The 24,080-nt window shown below is 42.2% G+C and overlaps 1 protein-coding gene across 5 annotated transcripts in view; it reads right to left on the bottom strand.

The window, feature by feature from the left end:
• Nucleotides 1–24,080, bottom strand: part of UBR3 (ubiquitin protein ligase E3 component n-recognin 3) — a 182,350-nt gene that overhangs the window by 137,062 nt on the left and 21,208 nt on the right. For all 5 annotated transcript variants that reach the window (XM_058664610.1, XM_058664614.1, XM_058664611.1 and 2 more), the window contains exons 2-5: nucleotides 22,130–22,269; nucleotides 16,274–16,432; nucleotides 14,492–14,635; nucleotides 12,247–12,296 (exon numbers count right to left, since the gene is read on the bottom strand). In XM_058664610.1, coding sequence (XP_058520593.1) covers nucleotides 12,247–12,296; nucleotides 14,492–14,635; nucleotides 16,274–16,432; nucleotides 22,130–22,269 — 493 coding nt within the window. The remainder of the gene's footprint in view (nucleotides 1–12,246; nucleotides 12,297–14,491; nucleotides 14,636–16,273; nucleotides 16,433–22,129; nucleotides 22,270–24,080) is intronic.

Raw genomic sequence — 24,080 nt, 5'->3', positions numbered from 1 at the left:
GAGGTGGCAGTTCCTCATCCCTGGGTACTGGGATATGTGGAAAATCATGTGTGGTATTCCTCTTTGTTTCTCCCCTTACTCCAGTAACAAGAAGAAATAGCAAATTTGGAAGCAATGAATTCACCCAATTTTCCCTAAACCTTGATCCTTCCCACCCTGATCAACCATGTAATCATTATTTTTAAAAACAATAAATCATTTAAAAAGAAAAGATTTGTTCATTTTTATTGGAAAGTCAGATTTACAGAGAGAAAGAGAAACAGAGAGAAAGATCTTCCATTCGCTGGTTCACTCCCCAGCTGGCTGCTAATGGCCGGAGCTGAGCTGATCCAAAGCCAGGAACCAGGGGCTTCTTGTAGGTCTCCTGCAAGAAGAAAAGGGTCCCAAGTCTACCAGGCCCTGTTGTCATTATTTTTTTGCATTGTAAACGTCAACTTCTGCTATGTTGTGATTGATTTTTTGTTAGTTTTTCTTGAACTTCTTAAAGCCTTTACTTTTTTACTATTTTCAGTTTTCTTCCTTTTTCTTTCTTTCCTATGATAAACTCTGACTACCCTCATTAGTTCCTTTGTGCTTTTATATATATATATATCTTATGTATATAAAGTTTTAGGGGGCCAGAGCAATGACTCAACTAACCCACTTCCAAGCACTAGCATCCTATATGGATACTGGATTGTGTTCCTGCTGCCCCACTTTCCATCCAGCTCCCTGTTTATGGGTTGGAAAAGCAGTGGCGGATGGCAAAAGCCTTGGGACCTTGCACCTGTGTGGGAGACCCGGAAGAAGCTCTTGGGTCCTGGACTTAGATTGGCTCAGCTCTGTCCATTGTGGCCATTTGAAGAGTGAAACAGTAGTTGGAAGATTTTTCTCTATATATGGCTCCTTCTCTCTGTAAATCTGCCTTTCCAATAAAAATAAATAAGGCTTATTAAGAAAAAGAAATGTTTATCTTGCCTTCTGGAGTGTTTCAACATTATTCATTACAAGCACAAGATGAGGGCCTGCGTATTAGCCCAGTGGCTAAAGTCTTTGCCTTGCATGTGCCAGGATCCCATATGTGTTCCAGTTCATATCCTGGCTGCTCCACTTCCCTTCCAGCTCCCTGCTTGTGGCCTGGGAAAGCAATTGACGGCCCAAAGCCTTGGGACCCTACACCCACGTGGAAGATCCAGAACAAGCTCTCGGCTCCTGGCTTCGGATGGGGTCAGCTCTGGTTGTTGCATCCACATTAGGAGTAAACCAGTGAACGGAAGTCTTTCTCTGTCTCTCTTTCTCTCTGTAAATTTGACTTTCCAATAAAAATAAATATATCTTTAAAAAAAATAACAAATTAAAATGTTCAAAGAAAAAAATCCAAGAAGAAAACACTCACATTTTCTGTTTATGTGTTTGTTCCTGAGAAAACCTCATACAAAAATTTACTAAGGATTATTAGGTTTATTTCCTGAGAAATAACCAGTCATCGATACTTGGGGAAATCATTTGAATGCCCAGGTAAACAACCTGGGGTAGTGTAAGGCCATCTTTGAGAATATTAACTTGGCACAACAGGGGAATGAACAAGCTAGCCAGCTGAGACAACAAAAAAGGAAGGGGTAGAGAGGAAGCAGCCTGCCACTTTGTGGGTGCACATCTTGGGGACGAGCCCTGGATGCAGGCACTCCCTCCTCACATTCTCCACTGCAGAGCTGAGGGTTTTTTCCTTCCAAATTAAAGGTTGTGGTTTTACCCAATTCTCTCAGCCCTCCTAAACCAGTATACATTACAGATGAAATTCTATGCTATACTGCCATCTTTTTCCCAATTTTCCAAACACATGAGCTATCAGGTATAAAGATATGCATGGCTGCATTTTGGCATACAATCCATGTGCCACTAACAATAGTATCACTAGCAATTGTTGTATAAATTACCAGATACTTTCTCATGTAAAGCCCATAAATCTTAAATGCAGAAAAGCAGTTTTGGTTTGATGCTGTGGCTTTATTTACTGATGTAGTTTCCTTGAGCACTAAATTGTAGCCTTAACAGGTTTCTGTCAAGCCCAATAGCAATCCTCAAGGATATGACCTGGGTGTAGCAGCCCCCACTCAGCTCAGTCACTGAGCAGTCACTGAGCACTACAGTATGCCTTCTTTCAACTCTCCCCCTTTGCTGGTCCTTTCTGGCCATCACCCTGACAGCAGGAATGACAGGTAAATTAGTCTGTCCCTGCTCTGCCACCCTCATCATGCCCATGAAGAAACAAACCAAAATGAAAATTAAAGTCTTAAAGTTGAGAATATAAGCACAAGAATGCAAAATGATACTACACAGCCCAAGGGTTTCATATGTTTGAGATGTCAGCTAATAGCCATTTATGAAACTGTTCTCCCAGACCTAAAACACACACACACACACACAATATGCTCCAGGTTATGATTCCTTTGTAATTTTAAATCTAAATCTCCTATAAAAATGCTATCCTTGATCAAGGGACAATCACTGGCAATATAAAGCTCTCTAAATTTCCTGGCATTATGGTCTTAAGACAAATAGAATTAGTCAAGTAAAGGAGGTGAAGCCATTACAAGAAGACAGCAAAAGAAAAAGCACAAACACAAAAATCTGGGAACAAGAACCATTGGGTTGTGCTTAACACCTTAGAGGGTATCAAACAGAGCTAGAAAGGGAGATTATCTCCATCTGAAATGGTGGGGGAAGATGCGTACTCCAATACACTAGCCGTGGAGAGAATAAAGTTACATAATTTCCCTCAATGCCAACTTGACAATACATACATGAAACTTCTTTAAAAGAGCAGAGGGAAGTGGACATTTCAATTGATCAGGCCCACTCCTGACAACGAAGGTTTAAGATAAATAGTAACGCAAGAGTGGGTTTAACGACTGCATGGTGATTGCTCAAGACAGCTCATCACTGTGCACTTAATCAGGACATAAATTTTAAGGGAAGGGACATACTAGAAATATGAAAAAGAGGAGCTATGTACAACAGAAAATACAGAGCGGTGAAAGCGTAAGATGGGGCCATTTCAGGTGCGGCACATTGGCCTAGTGGCTAAAGTCCTCACCTTGAATGTGCCAGGATCCAATACGGACACTGGTTCTAATCCCGGCAGTTTCACTTCCCGTCCAGCTCCCTGCTTATAGCCTGGGAAAGCTGTCGAGGACGGCCCAAAGACTCGGGACCCTGCACCCATACGAGAGGCCTGGAGGAAGTTCCTGGCTCCTGACTTCGGATTAGCGCAGTACCGACCGTTGCGGTCACTAGGGGAGTGAATTATTGGTCAGAAGATCTTCCTCTTCGTCTCTCCTCCTCTCTGTATATCTGACTTTGCAATAAGAATAAATACATCTTTAAAAAAAAAAAGATTGAGGGCTCAGCAGTGTGGCCTAGTGGCTAAGGTCCTCGCCTTGATCCCATATGGCTGCTGGTTCTAATCCCGGCAGCTCCACTTCCTCTTCCTCTCTATCTCTCCTCCTCTCAGTATATCTAACTTTGTAATAAAAATAAAATAAATATTAAAAAAAAAAAAAAAAAGATTGGGACATATCCCTGACATGGTCACCCTGCCATGTGGAAATGGTCCCAGGCTGACTTCCACCAGGGAGCAGCCCATAAGACTCTCCCCTGATTAATAAAATCCTTTTGGGCCCGCCGGCGTGGCCTAGCGGCTAAAGTCCTCGCATTGAAAGCCCCGGGATCGGTTCAGATCCCAATACCATCTGGTGTTATGGAGAACCAGGGTAGATGTGGGACTGACTAGGCTGGGTCTCACTCCTCTTCTGAGCCATGTGTGAGCTGTATGTGGGTATGGACGAGCCATGGTTGGGCTGAAACATCCAGCAACAAGAACCAGAATGGGGTGAAAGCCAGCCAGGAAAAACCACTGTTCCTGCTAGGACAGGTGAACTGAGTAGGGTTGGCTCAAGAACCCCCTGGCAAGTGCAAGGGGTGCAAGTGGGAGGGGTTCTGATGGAGGAGCCTGGGCAACTCCTCTAGCAGGACACAGTCCCTGCAGGTAAGCGCAAGAAGCATGATAGGAAACAGCCCAGAATAGGCCATGGAAAGTTTCCCACTGGCATACATTCAGCATGGGTCAGGAGCAGACCAGGCTCAATCAGTTCATGTCAACCACTGGCAAATCCGATCGCCAGACCAGAGTGTGGGATGGGCCGGGTTTGGTTGCGATAAAACCAGTACACATTATGGAATGCCAGGGCGTGGTTACCTGTACTGGATATGAATGCAGCACCCATCCAGCACACGTGAGATCCAGGAAGGAAGGGGCAGAGCTGGCGGGGGGATTAAGGGGCTGGTCCCCTCGCCGGTCAGCTACTCCCACTGGAGAGTGTTGGCTGGGATAGAGACAGACCTGACTAAGCAAGGCTATAACACCTGTGCGCTGCATGTGGACTAGATCAGGGCCGCAGCATCAGCTGGCAGAAGCTGGCACTGGGGACTAATTCTGTCGAGTCAAATCACAGGACCACCTAAAGAGTGCATAAACCGGGACAGAGAGACCTGGGAGGGAAAAGTGGGTTCCCCCTTCCTGGATCACTATTCCCGTGGGAGGGCATGAAAACTAGGACGGGGGCTGGGATGGCTAGATAGAGAGGCACTCAACAACATCTGTGAGGGCTGGATGGTTGAGTTGATTAGATAGAACTAAGCTTTAATACCCATTGACAAGTACCAGAGCCAAATGGGATGGGGGACAGACTGGTCTTCTGCTACACATACTGGCAAACCAGGGTAGGGGGCGGGCTTGTTGGGGGTTATTGTGGGTCGCCCCGACTAGGCTGCAGCTCCCACTGGTTGATGTAAGGGCCAAACCAGACTGGACTGCAACACCCATTGGTTCCAGTGCAACTCGGGACTGAAAACAGAACCAACACAGCAATTGCAACCACCAGCTGATCGGGGTGATGGACTGTGCCGGGCCCTGTGCTTGCTAGAACATACAAAAAACTAATCTGGGAATACCTCAAAGTATCTTTGGAGATCTCCCCAGTCGAACTGCTGGACTCAGAACTCTAACCAAGAAAAGACAGAAGACAGAACGGGACAGTCATTCATCTCAGTTATATGTTGGCAGCAAATTATGGGGCAAACGGAGACTTTATGATGGACCATGTCAATCAGTGGACGACCTCATCGAGCGAAACTGGCAGCGATTCATAACTGGAGAACTATTAACACCACTTGGGCACATATCTCAGAGCATGCCCCACATCCGGGACTTGGGGTGGGCGGGAAACCGGGTGGGGCTTCTCCCTCAATGTCCCTCTTTACCTCAGATGCATGATGGAAACAATATGGACATAATGGCATTACCCACTTTCCTATCCCCCTGGACCTTTTATTCTTTTTTTTTTTCTTTTTTTCTTTTTTTCTTTTCTTTTCTTCTTTTTCCTTTAACTGTAATTAACTATGTAAAGATTGTCAACAACAATACAATAAAAAAAAAAAAAAAAAAAAAGAAAGCCCCGGGATCCCATATGGGCGCCAGTTCTAATCCTGGCAGCTCCACTTCCCATCCAGCTCCCTGCTTGTAGCCTGGGAAAGCAGTTGAGGACGGCCCAATGCTTTGGGACCCTGCACCCGCGTGGGAGACCCGGAAGAGGTTCCAGGTTCCCGGCATCGGATCGGCGCAGCACCGGCTGTTGCGGCTCACTTGGGGAGTGAATCATCGGACGGAAGATCTTCCTCTCTGTCTCTCCTCCTCTGTGTATATCTGGCTGTAATAAAAATGAATAAATCTTTAAAAAAAAATAAAAAGTAAAATAAAATCCTTTTAAAAACAAGGGCTAATATGAAACTGACGTCACATGGAAGTACAAACAAAATCTTTGCAGAGAGCAACTTCGGAAATGTGTGAATGCTAACATTTCTAATACACTACTGAAAAATCTAATAATTGAAGCTATCACGTGAGGAAGAAACTTGGCTCTTAAACTAGGTAAGCACCATATCACTGGAGTTCTCAGGAAAACATTTAAAAATGCCAGAATTGTTGGAGAATAAATTCCTGTACTGAAAAAGAGATGTAAGAGGTTTTTTTCTTTTTAAGATTTATTTATTTGTATTGGAAACTCAGATATACAAACATAAGGTGACACAAAGTGAAAGATCTTCCATGCACTGGTCCACTCCGCAAGTGACCGCAACGGCCGGTGCTGAGCAGAACCAAAGCCAGGAGCCAGGAGCCTCTTAAAGGTCTCCCATGCAGGTGCAGGGTTCCAAGGCTTTGGACTGTCCTCGACTGCTTTCCCAGGTCACAAGCAGGGAGCTGGATGGGAAGTGGGCAGCTGGGACAGGAACCAGTGCCCATATGGGATCCCCGCATGTACAAGGTGAAGATTCAGCTACTGAGCCATTGCACTAGGCCCAAAAAAATCTTAAAAAAAAAAAAAAAAAGAAATAATAAAAGTATCTCTGACTTTCTATAATTCCATTTTAATTATAAGGTTGTGGCAAATTAGTTTGAACGTTCAAATTATCTTGACTAACAAGAATATTCAAATCACATCTACCCAGTAACATTTTATTTTGCTGTTATCAATAATTATTCAAGGGGAAAAGGCATAAAATAAAAATTAATAAGTAAAATATCTCTGGATGACATGTAGATCTGAAAGTAGATTTTTTTTTTAGGTTTATTTATTCTTATTTGAAGGCAAACTCACACAGACACAATGAGAGAAGACTAGAGAGGTCCTTCATGTGTCTATTCACTCCCCATTGACCACAACGGCCAAAACTGGGCTGGCCAAACCCAGGAACCCGGAGCACCTTCCAGATTTCCCAGATGGGGCCACTGGCCTAAGGCTTTAGCCATCCTCTGTTGCTTTCCCAGGTACATTAGCAGGGAGTTAGATGGGAAATGGAGCAGCCAGGACTCAAACCAGCATCCATACACTGCCAATGCATGCAGTTTAACCTACTATGTCATGCACCAGTCCCAAATGTTTTCTTTTTCCACTTTTTCTATCTTTCCATTTTCCATAAGGGACATTCATATTGCCATATTTTCATAGGGCAAAGTGTTTCAAATGACTTCAATGTTTTGTGCCTTAAAGTCACAGAGGTCACTGATCTGGTCAGTGACCACAAAGGAACATTGCTTATGGCAATTGCCTCTGTGAATATAACCTGTTCTTAAAAAACGTAACCTTTATCTGAACAGCCCTATTCCCTCTGAAAAAGTCTAATGAGACCCACTTATATATAATCCTGGAGATAATTTTCCTTTAAATTGTATTAATAACTGATGGTTGTAAATAAAAGAAAAAAATTGTAATTAAAACAATGTGTTCTTATTTTCTTATTGGTGATACACAACACAAACTCCATTTTCTACTCTTATTTCATAAGAGCTACACACACCGGGCCTGGCGGCATGACCTAGAGGCTAAAGTCCTCGCCTTGAACACACCAGAATCCCATATGGGCGCCAGTTCTAATCCCGGCAGCTCCACTTCCCATCCAGCTCCCTGCTTGTGGCCTGGGAGGGCAGTCGAGGTTGGCCCAAAGCCTTGGGACCCTGCACCTGCGTGGGAGACCCAGAAGAGGTTCCTGGTTTCCGGCTCAGGATCGGCACAGCACCGGCCGTTGCACTCACTTAGGGAGTGAACCATTGGCGGAAGATCTTCCTCTCTGTCTCTCCTCTTCTCTGTATATCTTTGTAATAAAAATAAATAAGTAAATCTTTAAAAAAAAAATAGCTACACACACCAAAAAAAAAAAAAGAGTAAGTGTGGCTGGGTGCAGAATGTCATGTGTATAAATAGCACTGCTGAGCACATGGTGTTCTGATACTCTAGGGACAACAGGGACAAACATCTGAACAACCTGTATGAGTAAAAGTAAGCAGACCATGATGCATATGCTCATTCATATAACACTCTGCAAACAGAAATGCTGCTGCTGTGGCAGTTTCAAATCTGTTCTCTCATTTCTGAAATGAAATAGCTGGCTTAGATACATCTACAGTCTCTTCCAATTCAAAATTATAACTTAAAACATTTTGGTAACTGTTACTTCTCTCTCCATGGTAGTAAAGCTGTAGAGTCTTCTTCTCATCCTACCTTCATTTACATATAATTTATTAAACATTAAGAATAAAATTGGGCCCAGCACAGCAGCCTAGTGGCTAAAGTTCTCATCTTACAAGCACCAGAATCCCATATGGTTCTAGTCCCGGCAGCCCTATTTCCCTTCCCACAAGCTCCATGCTTGTGGCCTGACAAAGCAGTCGAGGACAATTCAAGGCATTGGGACCAGGCAACTGCGTGAGACCCAGAAGAGGATCCTGGCTCCTAGCTTCCGATCAGCTCAACTCTGGCCATTGTGGCCACATGGGCAGTGAATCAGCAGACAGAGAATCTTTCTCTCTGTCTCTCCTTTTCTTGTATATCTAACTTTCCAATGAAAATAAATCTTAAAAAAAAAAAAGAATGAAATCATGAAATACTCCCTTGTACTTTAAAAGGTAAGGAAGTAGAACTCTGATTCTTAATTTCTAAATTTAAAATATAAATATTAAAGTAAATTTGTGGCAATAGTGCAATATATATTTAAAAGTCTGAATGAAAAAAAAAAAAAAAAACCAAGACAGTTGTAATCTACTGGATCACAACCCAAACCGCCAACAGCCAGGTCTCAGCTGGGCTGGAATCAGGCAGGAAGGCAATGCAGATCTCACACCTGGGCAGGAGGAACCTGGTTACCTGAGCCCTCACCACTGCCTCCCAGGGTCTCTACTGGTAGGGAGCTAGAGTCAGAAACCGGACCTAGAACCCAAGCCCACACACTCCAAAGTGAGACACAGCACCTTTACTAGGCTGAATTTCCACTCCTATGAATGAAATTCATGGCATAACATAACTAGTTGTGCAAAACATCAGTATCTGGGTTCTCTACGATATTCTTTTCATTTGTTTTATCCATTCACTTATGTTTAATAATTTTGAGTAATATATGAAAAATGCATTAAAAAGAATAAATATATAAGTATATATGGGTGCAAGACCCCAAGGATTTGAGCCACACTCCACTGCTTTCCTAGGCCCTAAACAGGGAGCTAGACCAGAAGTGGAGCAGCCAGGACTCAAACTGACATCCATATGGGATACTGGCTCTACAGGTGGAGGTTTATCTTGCTCTAACACAGCACCAGCCCCAAGGTATAACTTCTGAGATTAGAAAAACAGGTGCATTTTAGATTCTCTCAATAAACTATTCTGGACCTAGCAAAATTCCTTAAAGCAATTTCATTATGTATACATGGATAAATTGGGGGAATGTTTTCCTAGGAGAAACCTCTATCTCCTTATTAAATTGTGAAAAGAGAAATGAATCACAAAGAAGTAAAAACTAAGGCCAGCAATGTGGCACACTGGGTAAAGCTGCTACCTACAATGCTGGCATCCTATTTATGTGCTGGTTCGAGTCACAGTTACTCCACTTTTCACAAACACTTCCCCACTAATGGCCTGGGGAAGCAGCAAAAACATGGCCCTTTGCTAGGGCCCCTACCAACCACATGCGGAGACCTGGAAGAAGCTCCTGGCTTCAGATTGGTTCAACCTTAGCTATTGCTAGCCTTTCTCTGCATCTCTCCCTTAACTCTGTCTTTCAAATAAACAGACATGTTGAAAGCGGGAAAGGAAGGAAAGAAGAGAAGGGAAGGGGAGGGCAGATTGAGGTGAGTAGGATAGGAGAAGGAAGGGGAGGGGAGGGAAGAGAACTGATGAGTAGAATCTAAAAAGTTGTCCAGCAACAGAAACAAGAACCTGGATTATAATTCTAATTCGTGGTACTTCAGTGACTTAATAAAAAAAATCTAAAATATCTATTGATTTGAAAAAATAAGGAAATGCCTATATCCCACAAGGGAGTGCTGCTTTGAGTCCCAGCTGCTCCACTTCTAATCTAGCTGCCTGCTTAACGGCCTGGGAAAGCTGCAGATGAAAGCCCAAGTCCTTGAGTTGCTACCACCCACATGGGAAAACTGGACAGTGTTCCAGGCTTGTGACATGAGTCTGGCACTACCCCAAGCTCTTGCAGGCATTTGGGGAATAAAGCAACGACTGAAGATCCTGCTTCCTGCTTTTCTACCTGTCATTCCACCATCAAATAAATAAATCCTTAAAATTAAAAAAAAAAAAAAGGTGGAGGTCTTGGCCGTAAGTCTTGGGCCATGCAGGAGACCCCTATTGCACAGACCATGGTCCTCTCAGTTCCACTCGATCCCGTTGGACATTCAGAACAAAGCTGGAGGTGAGCATGGCGAGTCAGTGCACCTGCGTTGGCAGGTGATTCTCGACACAGGTCTTTTGCCCAGGTCAGGTATCCAGACAAGAGTGCTCTCACCACACCCAGGAATGGTCATGGCCCCGGCATGGCCAATGCTGGTTGCTCTCTCCATCACTACTGCCTACGGAGTTTCTCCTGTACCATGTTTGTGCCACAGTCCTCACTGTGCCCTATAGCACTGTCAGGACATGAGTTAGGTGACAGCCAGGAGCCCTCAGTGCCACCACTGCTTCTGGGGACTTCCTGTGCATAGTCAAAAGCTCACCCAGCCCGAGGGATTCTTCCCACACAAGGCCTAGTTCTCCTCCCCTGGGCCAAAAATAATGCAGTTTTTCTTCCTGTTCATTAGACAGATATTCCATTGCAGGTTCATTCTTCAAATGCCTGCACCAGCAGAGCATGCCCCAGCCAAAGCAAGGAGTCAGGAACTCAATCCCGTTGGCAGGGATCTGACCACCTGGGCAGCAGGTGCTGCCTCCCAGTATGCATCAGCAGGAAGACGGATCAGCGGCACAGCAGCCGGGACTTGACCACACACAGCTTGCAAGTATCTCAGGTAGTGGCTTGATCCCCTACACCAAGACGCCCACCCTGAGCCAGACTTGGGACAATAGTGTTTCTCAGTGTTGTGTGAACTGGCATTGGGGAGCATGCATTTTGGGTACAAGGCCATTTTTCTCCCTGTCCCTGTGTAGTTCCCAGGGAGCTACACCATGGATGAAACCTGTGATTCCCAAGCTGACTCTCTGGCCCAGGTGCCTCTTCCCATCAGCCCCTGCTCTCACTATTAACAGCACCCCAAGAAATCTAACTACTCAGCTGGCCGCTCTGGAACAGGAGAGCCCATGAAGAGGGCTTTTCATCCTCAGGGGCCATGGCACCTCAGTAAGCTGCCCCTTGCCAGGGACCCATGAGACATGGTCATGTGGAATAAGTGCACGCCTGGCTGGATGCTTCTCAGGGTCAGGTCCCATGACATACTACCCTATAGGCGAGGGAGGAAGCACTTGGTCTTTCCCCAGGAATTCCCAGTGTTCGGAAGGGTGCCTACAATGACCTCACGTCCTCCTCCTCGTGATCCTGGCCAAAACCTTACCCTTTGCTCTCACCTCCTGTTCTTAGCTGTTCCCTGCCGTTCAACACAGTGAGTGACAAGTGGGTTATGGGGTCAAGTGATTGATGAATCTAAGTTAGTCATTCATCACTAAAGCTTAATATCAGCTCTGGGGGAAGGAATAGGGGGCAGAGGATAGCAGCAGGGAAATAGGGACAGGTCATAACTCAAATTCCTCTGATGGCTGGCAGGTGACAGAACCACATGTACTGGGACCTTACAGCCCCAGGAGCTAATCAGTCACCTCCTAAGTTTCACACATCCTTCCACTCCTCCTATGCACCCAAAACAGAGACAGCTCTCCTCGGAACCCTGACAGCCGGCAGACACAGGTGAGAGCAGAGATGAGACCTGGAGCCCAGCCCTGCCCCAGGTCTGTGGGCGTAAATAACATCACCTTAGCCTGTAACTTAGTAACCAGCCTCTCCCTGCCTGTTTCCCTTATAAACAGCATAACAACAACCATTCTTAGCAGAGCTGAAATCCTCCCCCGTCCGCCTCCCTTTGAGTGCCTTTCTGGAAGTGGAGTTGTTGGGACCAGGGGTACAATGGCGACAAGCCTGGCTGGTGGCAGGAAGCAATGTCCCCACCCCCTCTCACCACCCCCCCACACACATGCTCACTCACATGAGAGCTACTGATGTATGTGTCACTAAGTGGCTATGATTTGGCTATCCAAAAGTCACTCATTCTGGGCTTCCCTGTCCTTATCTATAGAATAAGGAACTTAAACAAGATAAAATTCAAAAAGCTGTACAATTCTAGAACCTTAAAATTCTAAAAATGTTTTGGCCTCTAAATTTTACCTCATCTGAAGAATCTACTTGTCCCAACGGTCCTGTTGCACCTGCAAAACCTTTGGAGGGAAGGAAAAAAAATTATCCTTTACAGTTGTTACTTACTACTTCACTTTAAAGTTACCATGACACACAAATATAAAAAGGTTAAGTTTTATGGTGTTAGGACACCTCATTGTTACAGCTACCTTAACAAAATTCAACATTTATCTTCAACAAACTTCTATCTAATGGTTTTATTTTAACAGAAAAATCACCAGTGAAAATACATAAATATTAAAGCAAGTGCTGTGACTCAGCAACTTACTGCTTAGAAAGCTGGCGTTCCATACCAGAGTGCCAGTTTAAAGACCCCGCTTGTCCACTTCCCATGAAGTGTTATGCTAATGTATCCTGGAAGGTTGTGAACAATGGCTCAAGTACTTGGGTCCCTGCCACACACACAGGGAACCCAGGTGGAGCTCCAGGTTCCTGGCTACTGTACCCATGTGGGGACTGAACCAGCAGATGCAATTTCTCTCTCTCGCTCGCTCTCTAAGTAGATGAAAACAAACAAACAGTTTAAAAAAAAGAATTGCAGGTCAGGCCGATGTGGTAGTGGAACAGGCTAATCCTCTGCACTGGCATCCCATATAGGCGCCATATACACAGTTCATGTCCTGGCTCTTCCAGTTCTGATCCAGCTCTCTGTTTATGGCCAGCAAAAGCAGACAATAGTCTAAGTCCTTGGGACCCTGCATCTATCTACATGGGACACCCAGAAGCAGTCCCTGGCTCCTGCTTCAAAAGTTCCAGCCATTGCAACCATTTGGGGAGTGAACCAACAGATGAAAAGCCTTCTTTCAATCTTTTTCTCAGTAAATATGCCTTTCAAGCAAAAATACATAAATCCTTAAAGAAAAATAATTGCAGGGGCCAGCACTGTGATAAAAGTGGGTAAAGCCGTCATCTGTGATGTTAGCTTCTCCCAATGATGCTGGTTCAAGACCTGCTCATTCCACTTCTAATCTACCTGTCTGCTAATGCACCTGGAAAGCAACAGAAGAAAGCCCAGGTACTTGGGCCTCTAACCCCATGTAGGAGGCCCAGAAGAAGCTCCACACTCCTGTTTGCACCTGAGCCAGCCCCTACTGGCCAGTCATTTGGAGAGTGGACCAGTATATGGAAGATTCTCTCTCTCCTTCCCTCCCTCCCTCCCTCCATCTTTCACACTCTGTAATTCTGCCTTTCAAATAAATAAACAGATCTTTCAAAACAGAAAAAATGAATCACAAATGCTACATTAGAAAGTGTGTTCTCAGGCCGAGCACCGTTGCTTAGCGTCTAAAGTCCTCACCTTGAACACTCTAAGATCCCATAGGGGCACCAAATCTAATCCCAGTGCTCACACTTCCCAGACAGCTTCCTGCTTGTGGCCTGGGAAAGCAGTCGAGGATGGCCCAAAGCCTTGGGACCATGCACCCGTGTGTGAGACCTGGAGGAGGTTCCTGGCTCCTGGCTTTGGATCGGCGCAGCACCGGCCATTACAGCTGCTTGGGGAGTAAATCATCAGACAGAAGATATTTCTGTCTCTCCTCCTCTCTGTATATATCTGACTTTGCAATAAAAATTAAATTAAAAAAAAAAGTGTGTTCTCTCTGTTTAGTTTAAAATCATGCTTTACTAAAATTATGAGCTAGTATAATTTTGGATTACTCTCTTTTAAGAAAAAAAAAATTGTGTTTTTTTTTTTTTTTTTTTTTGGAAAGACAACCTTACAAAAACAAGGAGAGAAGAGAAAAAGATCTTCCATCCTCTGATTTACTCCCAATATGGCCACAACAGCTGGAGCAGAGCTGATCTGAAGCCAGGAACCAGGAGCCAGTTTTTTTTTTTCTGGGTCACCCACACGGGTGCAAGATTCCAAGGCTTTGGGCCATCCTTGACCACTTCCCCTGGTCACAAGCAGGAAGATGGATCCTTCTGCTGGCCAGCAGAGAATTAGTGAATTGAGCCATTGTGCCAAGCCCTGGGCTACTCTTGAATAGCAATTTCTATATTTCTCAAGAGTTAGAACCAAATTCTATTCTAGTCTAACCAAATTCTATTTAAGGAAAATGTTATTCTCTTCTTCCGACAATCTATAATTTTCACCTCTAAATTTTTCCTTGTTTTAGCGCTTTTCTCACAAAGAATGACTTAAGTGTAAAATAAATTTTCTCAAAAATGAGTGAAGCTTTGTTTCAATACTGGAAAGCAAAATATTTAGACAAACCTTGAGCTGCCAGAGTGCTAGTACCAGCAGATGGCTCCTGCATGCCATACACGAGCTTATCCTCCGGGTATGTGAGTCCAGAGCTCTTCAAAGCTATCAGATACTTTTCATGACTTTTCTTTGCACAAGCATTTTCTCCAAAACCTAATATTCAAGAGAAATTTCAAGTCAAAACAAAATATGCCATTCAAAATTTAAGTACAAGCATCTCATTAGTTAAAAAATACACATATATGTGATTTTCCTAGTGGAAGAGGCATTCTCGAAAGAGAACGAATAAACTCACTTGAAGTAACATTTTTATGCTTATACTTGGCACTAACAAGCTCAGAATGCACAATGTGTTATGGCAATGGTGAAATATAAGAAGGTTAGCACTCAAATTATGTGAGAGACTTTTATCTGGATTCTAACCTCACCACATTACTATTCAACTCCTCTCACCCTCCAGCTAAACGGTTTCCTTTCAACTATTGCGCTTTACTTTAACTATCACTTCACTCAGTAAACTCCATGAATCCCTTACCAGTGAAATCTGGTCTCCATTTCCCTGCCCTTTATAGCATTTCACACAGCTTACAATTACACAATGTTTTTGTTGGAAAATGTTATTCATGTCAACCCACTCACCTTAGCCTATGAAGTTTATAAAAGCCATGCTAGAAATACATTGTTTATCGACACCTTCCTCACCCCACACCACCGTCTGGCCCAGAGTCAAGAAGATACTGGGTGCTTAGTACGTACTGAAGAAATAAATACATGAGACCAGACAATCTCTATGAATGAGCGCTGTGGTGCAACAAGTTAAGCCACAGCTTGGGGTACCTGAATCCCATATCACAGTTCCACGTTGAGCCCCAGTTACTCTGCACTTCAGATCCAGTTTCCTCCAAATACACCTGAGAGCAAATGAGAACCCTGCTACTTGGGCCCTGTCACCCACAAGGGAGACCCAAATGGAGTTCCAGGCTCATGGCATCAGTCGGGCTCAGCCCTATCTTTCAGGCATTTGGGCAGGAAAGAGATGGGAGAATTCTCTCTCACTCTTGCTTACCCTCTCTCCCTCCCCCTCTTTTTCTCCACCCCTCTGTGTTTAAAATAAATTTTTTTCTAAATATCATACTGAATAATATACATGAAAATTTTACCTCTTAAAGAAACATGAAAAACTTCAATTTTCAAAGCATACTGGTTATTAATCAATAACACCATGTAAAATATTTATAATCAGATTTAAAAATAACTGACATATTATTATATATTTGAGCAAATTAAAGGTGTATCCACATAATACACCAAACATGCAAATGCTCTATAAGTCCTTATTTTATGTATAAAATACCAGGTCATACAACACAACAGTGCAGAATACCAATAATGAACACATAAAGTAGTGTTATAACTGCTTGAAGAAAAGAAAATCAGAGTATGATATGGCACACCAAAATATGGGAAAGCTAGCTTCTAGTTCCAACCCAACATAAATTATTTGTGAGATCTTAAACATATCATCTAATTTTCTAGGACTGTTTTCTCATCCATAAAATAAGAGGTTATTTGATTTCTAACTTTAATATTCTATGACAAATATTCATGTTGCTTTTCAGTTCTAATATATGCAACTTCTTATGACTTATAAGAATATGTTATAAATTATTTATCACTAATGCAAACATTTCTTGAGTTATTTTTCAAGGCCAAGTAATATACCTGAATAAAAAACTTTTTTAATTTGTATAAGCAGTTGTCATTATAAGTTTCTTCTAACATGTTACTTACCAGAAGTCAGTTCTTTGTAGTTCTGCTGGTTTGTCAAAACCTGAGTAAGAACAGACCGCATTGCTCCACCCATTTTAGTTAGGTCTTCTAAAAAAGAAATCTGAGGTTCCAAAAGCTGAAGGACTTTGCTAAGGTCTTTTTCTGATGGTACATCAGCAGCTAAAACAACAAAAAAAAAACCCACATGTATGTATATTTGTGCGCATAAATTATCAAAGAATTACGGATAACTATCCATAAAATACTTTAGTAAGAGTAAAAATATTATTGGGCCCGGCAGTGTGGCCTAGCAGCTAAAGTCCTCGCCTTGAAAGCCCCGGGATCCAATATGGGCACCGGTTCTGGTCCCGGCAGCTCCACTTCCCATCCAGCTCCCTGCTTGTGGCCTGGGAAAGCAGTCAAGGACGGACCAAAGCTTTGGGACCCTGCAGCCACATGGGAGACCTGGTTCCCGGCATCGGATCGGCGCAGCACCGGCCGTTGCGGCTCACTTAGGGACGGAAGATCTTCCTCTCTGTCTCTCTGTCTCTCCTCTCTGTACATCTGACTTTGTAATAAAATGAATAAATCTAAAAAAAAAAAAAAAAAAAAGAGTAACAATATTGGGCCCGGCACGGTGGCCTAGCAGCTCAAGTCCTCGTCTTTCACGTGCCAGGATCCCATATGGGCGCCAGTTCTAATCCTGGATCTTCCTCTCAGTCTCTTCTCCTCTCTGTATATCTGACTTTCCAATAAAAATTAAAAAATCTTTAAAAAGAAAAAAAGAGTAACAATACTGGGGCCCCGCACCGTAGCCTAGAGGCTAAAGTCCTCCCTTGCCTTGCATACACCTGGATTCCCTTTTGGATGCTTTTCTAATCCTGGCAGCTACCCCTTCCAATCCAGCTCCCTGCATATGTCCAGGGAAGGCAGTTGAGGACGGCCCAAAGCCTTGGGAACCTGCACCCACGCGGGAGACCCAGTGGAGATTCCTGGCTCCTGGCTTCGGATCAGCTCAGCACCGGCCATTGCAGCTGCCTAGGGAGTAAATCATCAGACAGAAGATCTTCCTCTCTGTCTCTCCTCCTCTCTGTATATCTGACTTTCCAATGGAAAAAAAAAAAAAAAATAGAGAGAGATAGAGAGAGAGTAACAATATTTCAGTATTTTAAAACTAGGGATCCAGGGGCCAGTGCTGTAGCATAGCAAGTAAAGCTGCTGCCTACAAACTGGCATTCCATATGGATGCTGGCTCATGTTCCAGCTGCTCTACTTCCAATCTACCTCCTGGCTGGGTGCCTGGGAAAAACAGAAGATGGCCCAAATGCTCGGGCTCCAGCCAACCACAGGGGAGACCCAGATGAAACTCATGGCTCCCGGTTTTGGCCTGGCTATGTATTGTCCATTCCAGACATTTAGGAAGTGAACTCGTCAGAAGTGAACTCTTTCAAATAAATAAACAAATCTTTAAAAAATAAATCAAATTATTGACTCAAATAATAGTACTTTATAACTAAAAAAGTAAACATAAGAACCCTGTTTGGAAAACTGTTATCTGCCCAGCCTTCACCTTAAAGTACACCTGCTAAGGACACTAGTCCTCAGAGAAAAAAAATGAGAAAAAGAAATGACCTCACAGAAGATAATTAAGCATTTATGTAAGAAGCATTCAGTCTGCAGGTCTTCTACTCCCAGAATTCTAAATGTAACTACATCATTTCTACATAAGATAGTATTTAAGCAAAAGTTAAGATCCCACCCTGAAATAAAGTAAAATTTAATTCTAATACACAAAGAATAGTGTTAAGAATATTAACAAATGTAACGTGAACTCTAAATATGTATAGCAAATAACCCAATCCCTATCACATTCTAAAATTATAGACTCATGTTAGCTAAAGGTCAAAGCAACTAAAATGAAAGATAACTATTTTAATGGCTATATGTAATTTTAATAAAGTAATAAACAAGAAAAACCATCTGGCAAATATGCCAGGTATAACTGAAAGAAGAGATAAGAGACTTAGACACTAAATATAAAGAATATTAAAGATGAAAAGAGAAAAAGGATGTTTTAAAGAAATGGAAGACTGGGACTAGCGTTAATAGCCTAATGGGTTAAGCCATTGCCTGCAATGCAGGAATGCCCTTGCAGGTACTGATTCGGGTCCTGCTGATAATCTAGGAAAAATCACAAAGTATGGCCCAAATCCTAGAGCACTGGCACCCACATGGGTAACCAGAATGAAACTCCTAGCTCCTGGCCAGGCCACTGTGGCCACTTGGGGTATGAGACAGCAGATGGAAAATTGTATCCTCTCCTTTCTCTCTGTAACTCTGTCAATAAAAAAAAATGACAGAAATAAACAAAGGTCCAAATAAACAGACTGAATTTGAGTATAGTCATAATTGCTTACAAGAATACATATAAGGAGTTAAGAAGGGAAGACCTATGTACCCAAGAAAGGGACAATTATTCAATAATTTTTAAGCAGCTAAAAACCTTACCACACAGTAGAAAGCTAATGCTGTAGATGATTCATCTTTTATCCCCAATGACTTACAAACACAATAGGTGTTTCCTTAAGCACTGCTCTTGGTTTTCAGCAGCTCTGACATAAGCTCTAACAGTGGCCTAAGGAGTGTGTGATGAAATGAGAATCAGAACTCATTAAGAAACAGCAAGGGGGCCCTGCGGCGTGGCCTAGCAGTTAAAGTCCTCACTTTGAACGCGCCAGGATCCCATATGGGCGCCAGTTCTAATCCCAGCAGCTCCACTTCCCATCCAGCTCCCTGCTTGTAACCTGGGAAAGCAGCCGAGGAAGGCCCAAAGACTTGGGACCGTGTACCCAAATGGGAGACCTGGAGGAAGTTCCTGGCTCCTGGCTTTGGATCAGCGCAGCATCAACCATTATTGTCCCTTGGGGAGTGAAACATTGGACGGAAGATCTTCATCTCTGTCTCTCCTCTATATATATCTGACTTTGCAATAAAAAAAAAAAATTAAAAACAAAAAAAATTAGAAACTGCAAAGCCACAGGATCTGCTTTTCTTTCCATTCACCTGAATTGGACAATAACGTCTTTCTTGAATTTTAAACAGTGATATGGGGACTGGTGTTGTGGCACATGAAGTTAAGCTGCTGTGTGAAATGCCAGCAATCCAAGTCCTGGCTGCTTCACTTCCAATTCAGCTCCCTGCTAGTTCACCTGGCAAAGCAGTGAAGGTGACCATATACCTGGAGATCCTACAACCCAATTGAGAGATCCAGATAGAGTTCTTGGTTTCTGGGTTGGGGACTGACCCAGCCCTGTAACTGCAGCCATTCAGCAAATGGAAGTGAACCAGCAAACAGAAGATATCCCCCAATAGTGTTTTAAATAAACAAAATTTCAATTTTCAATACAATTTTCAAAAAAAATAAAACAATGGTATCTATACAAAGGAATGAGAGTTTGTTTTTTTTTTCACTGACATAACTTAATGCTGAACTCAAGCAGCAATATAAAGCAGAAAATGTCATGAAACAAGGTTCATTAAACTTAGCTTTAGACAAAAAAAAATATATTTTCCATTCTTTCCTTAATGTTTTCAGATAATGGTAACAATTATTAAACCTATGTATTTATGCTGTGTTTTACAACTGCTAAATTGTCACCAAAGGGGGAAAAATATATAATGTTGAACACACAATGATATTTGGTTAAATGGTAAGTATTAAGCAGCTCCTAATACAATGTTTCTATCACTTTTGTAAAATGGGACATTTACAAGATCAAACTCAACTAACTACATTATGAGACCAAGAAAGGAATTTCAATAAATCACTGGCCTGTTTCCTTCAAACCAAAGAGACAGAAGTTGGATCTAAACCAAAATAACGTTTTTCTCTTTTTATTTAAATATAAATTCTGAAAGGAGTAAAACAAAGCACTGCATATTTTTGCTTAAAAAGCAAAAAAAGCGAATATAAGTGTTTACATAAAAATAGTAAGATATTTCTAGAAATAAAAAAGATGCTATGGGGCCCGGCATAATGGCTCAGTGGCTAAATCCAAGCCTTGCACACCCAGGATCCCATATGGGTGCTAGTTTATATCCCAGCTGCTCCACTTCCCATCCAGCTCCCTGCTTGTGGCCTGGGAAAGCACTAGAGGATGACCCAAAGCCTTGGGACTCTGCACCTGCATGGGAGACCTGAGAGAAGCTTCTGGCTTCAGATTAAATCAACTCGAGTTATTGTAGCCACTTGGAGAATGAGCCAGCAGATGAAAGATCTTTCTGTCTCTCCTCCTCTCTGTAAATCTACCTTTCCAATAAAAATAAAATCCTAAAAAAAAAAAAAAGTTATATAACACTTTTACAATTTAGGATAAAGATAGAAGATAAACATGTGTGAGGGCTAGGCGCTTTGGGGTAACTGGATAATCTTCCAACTTCAAGCACCAAGATCCCTTATAGATAGCAGCCTGTGATCCAGCTGCTGCACCACCCTTCCATTTTCCCGCTTTGTGGCCTGGAAAAGCAATGGAAGAAGGCCCAAAGCCTTGGGATCCTGCACGCACATGGGAGACCAGGAGCAAGCTCCTGGCTTGCGAATTAACGAATTAACTCAGCTCTGGCCTTTGCAGTCACTTGGGGAGTGAACCAGCAGCTGGAGGATCTTTCTCTGTGTCTCTCCTATTTGTAAATCTGCCTTTCCAAAAAAATTAATAAGTATTAAAAAAAAATATGTTCCATGGCTTAAAATTAGATACAAGATTATCTACAGTGTTTAATAACTTGGAAAATCACTAAAACTAATGCAAAATGTGGTCTCCTACAAAATAAAAATGTAATTACTATTAGAAGCATAAAGACATCATAAAAAGTTTATAATGTGTCTCATACGACCTAAATGGTATCCACAATTGACACCATCTGATTATAAATTTTAATGGATATCTAAATAAATAAATGTATTAGCCAAGATTGTGGCTAAATCTCAAGTTAAAACTACTGCAATTTGAACCATTCGTTCTATTTTTTTTTTTTAAGATTTATTTATTTTTATTGGAAAGTCAGATATACAGAAAGGAAGATGTTCCATCTGCTAACTCACTCCCCAAGCAGCCTGAATGGCCGGAGCTGCGCCAATCCAAATCTAGGAGCCTGGAGTCTCTTCCAGCATTGGGCCATCCTCGTCTGCTTTCCCAGATCAAAGCAGGAGCTGGATGGAAAGTGGAGCTGCTGGGATTAGAACCGGTGCCCAAATGGGATCCCAGCACAAGCGAAGCACGGACTTTAGCCACTAAGCTACTGCACCAGGCCCCTTTTTTTTTTTTTTTTAGTGTTATGCTTATAGCTTACAAACTACCAATAATATGGAAGAGAGCATTCTGTCCCTATCATAAACCACTATATAAAATTTGCATACATACAGGAAAAGAAAAATATGTAGACCCATACCAAAACAAGAAAGAAAAAGGAAGAGAAGATGAGAAGGAGGTGGGAGGCAGGCAAGTCAGTCAAGCAAAAAGATTGGTAAGAGAAGTCCGGCTTCTAAAATCCTAAATCAAATCTGAGTGTTTCCAGGACTTGTTAATTTTGATCTATCAACAATTGATTGTAAACAAAGTCACTTTAACCCCCAAAAGGTAAGTACTTCCCCATATAAAAAGGCCAGTATGATCAGAAGTGTCGATGACCCCTGAAATGCGCCACACCATACCTATTCCAAGGCATCTATGTTTTAACTGCTTTCATTTCTTGCATTTTACAGTCATCACTCTTCCAGAGGCAAGTAAAAATATGCTAGCTGAAAAAGTTCATCACTAATGCTGAAACTCTGTGAATTGGGAACATTACAATACTAACAAGAAAAAAATACAAACATACCTGGTTCATTATAGCCTTCCCGTAAGTACTGAATAAGACAAAAAATAAATCTTGGGAGTACAAATTCAGACATCATCAGTAAGTCTTTGGGGACACAGGGAACATTTGAACTTGATTTAATTTGATGCCTTTTGCAAAACCTGTAATATGAAAGAGAAAAAAATTAACAATTACATCTAACCAGCTAAGATTACAAGTATTATCTCTGATTATAATATTTGTAACAAAAATAACACAATGTCAAAAAAATAAACATGTTATTAATTTTTTAAAAAATACCAAGTTAAAATATACATAGTTTGAAATAGTCTTTATGTCAAAAATGGCACTCAGCAGATTCTTCCCTAGGGAAGATCACAGTTTTTAGGATCTAGTAAGAATACAAAAAGAAAATCTTGTCAATTTACATGTTTAACTACAATCTTTATGTTTTATCAATTCCATTCTTTATAAATACAACTGATCATACCTAAAAAATTCATACTTTCTATTCCTTAATGATTTTTATGATACTGTTGTTATAAATAGGTAAATAACATAAACATGGAGCTTACACACTTAGTTGTATACATCATTTCTAATCTTGTTTATAATAATTTCAAAAAATGACTAATATATTTGACCAAAAATGAAGTAAACCACTAAATATTCACAACCTAACTAAAAAGAAATAAATTATTTTGTGACCAAATACAGTTACCTCATTAAGCATATTAAATTCCTAGAAAAAAAAAACTTAGTAGAAATGAAACAGAAATTGTAGTAAGAAAACAGGAAAGATCTAAATGGGGGGGGAAGGCCTCTAAGTAGAAAGATCAATTTTATTTTTTCAAGTGGCAATACCCCTAAAATTCATGTAACTAGATTAATAGCACCGACATTAATTCTCACTGAAATTAATCTCAAAAGAATTCTGAAGTTTATATTTTTTACAGATTTATTTACTTTTATTACAAGGTCAGGTATACAGAGAGGAGAGACAGAGAGGAAGATATTCCGTCTGATGATTCACTCTCCAGGTGAACGCAACAGCTGGTGCTGCGCTCATCCAAAGCTAGGAGCCAAGAACTTCCTCCAGGTCTCCCACACGGGTGCAGGAACCTCCCAAGACTTTGGACCGTCTTCGACTGCTTTCCCAGGTCACAAGCAGGGAGCTGGATGGGAAGTGGAGCTGCCGGGATTAGAACCAGCGCCCATATAGGATCCTGGCACACAAGGCGAGGACTTTAGCCGCCAGGCCACCGTGCAGGGCCCAAATTCTGAAGTTTAAAAAGAAGTACATGTAGGTATGAAACTATCCGTAAAACTTTAAAAACAATTAATGAGAACAAACTGAACCTTAAAACATAATTTTAAACTATTTTGATTAAAATTCTGGTGATATTCAGCTCATCTCTAGTTGTTGCAGCCATTTAGAGAGTAAAACTATATAAGGCGTGCTTTTCCAATAAAAATAAATACATCTTTTTTTTTTTAAATCACTTCAAACACGGGCAATCCCTACTAGTGAGTATCAACTACTCTACTTCCAATCCAGCTTCCTGCTAAAGTACCTGGGAGATGGAATAAGATGGTGTAAGCACTTGGATTCCTCCCACCACACCTAAAACCCAAGGGAGCTCCAGTATCCTGGCTTTACCTGTTGTGGCAAGTTAGAAAGATAATCAGGGTGCCTGGCACCATGGTTTAGTGACTAAATCTTCACATTGCAAGCACCAGAATCCCATATGGGCACAAGTTCATGTCCCAGATGCTCCACTTCCAATCCAGCTCCCTGCCTGTAGCCTGGGAAAGCAGTGGGGGGATGGTCAAAAGCAATGGAACCAGACCCAGCACCATAGCCTAGCAGCTAAAGTCCTCGACTTGCATGTGCCAGGATCCCATAGGGGCGTCAGCTCTGGTCCTGGCAGCTCCACTTCCAATCCACCTCCCTCCTTGTGGCCTGGGAAAG

This window comes from Ochotona princeps, chromosome 5 (genome assembly GCF_030435755.1).
Source record: "Ochotona princeps isolate mOchPri1 chromosome 5, mOchPri1.hap1, whole genome shotgun sequence".
In the NCBI taxonomy this organism is placed as follows: domain Eukaryota; kingdom Metazoa; phylum Chordata; class Mammalia; order Lagomorpha; family Ochotonidae; genus Ochotona; species Ochotona princeps.
This window is presented reverse-complemented; position numbering and strand designations above follow the sequence as displayed.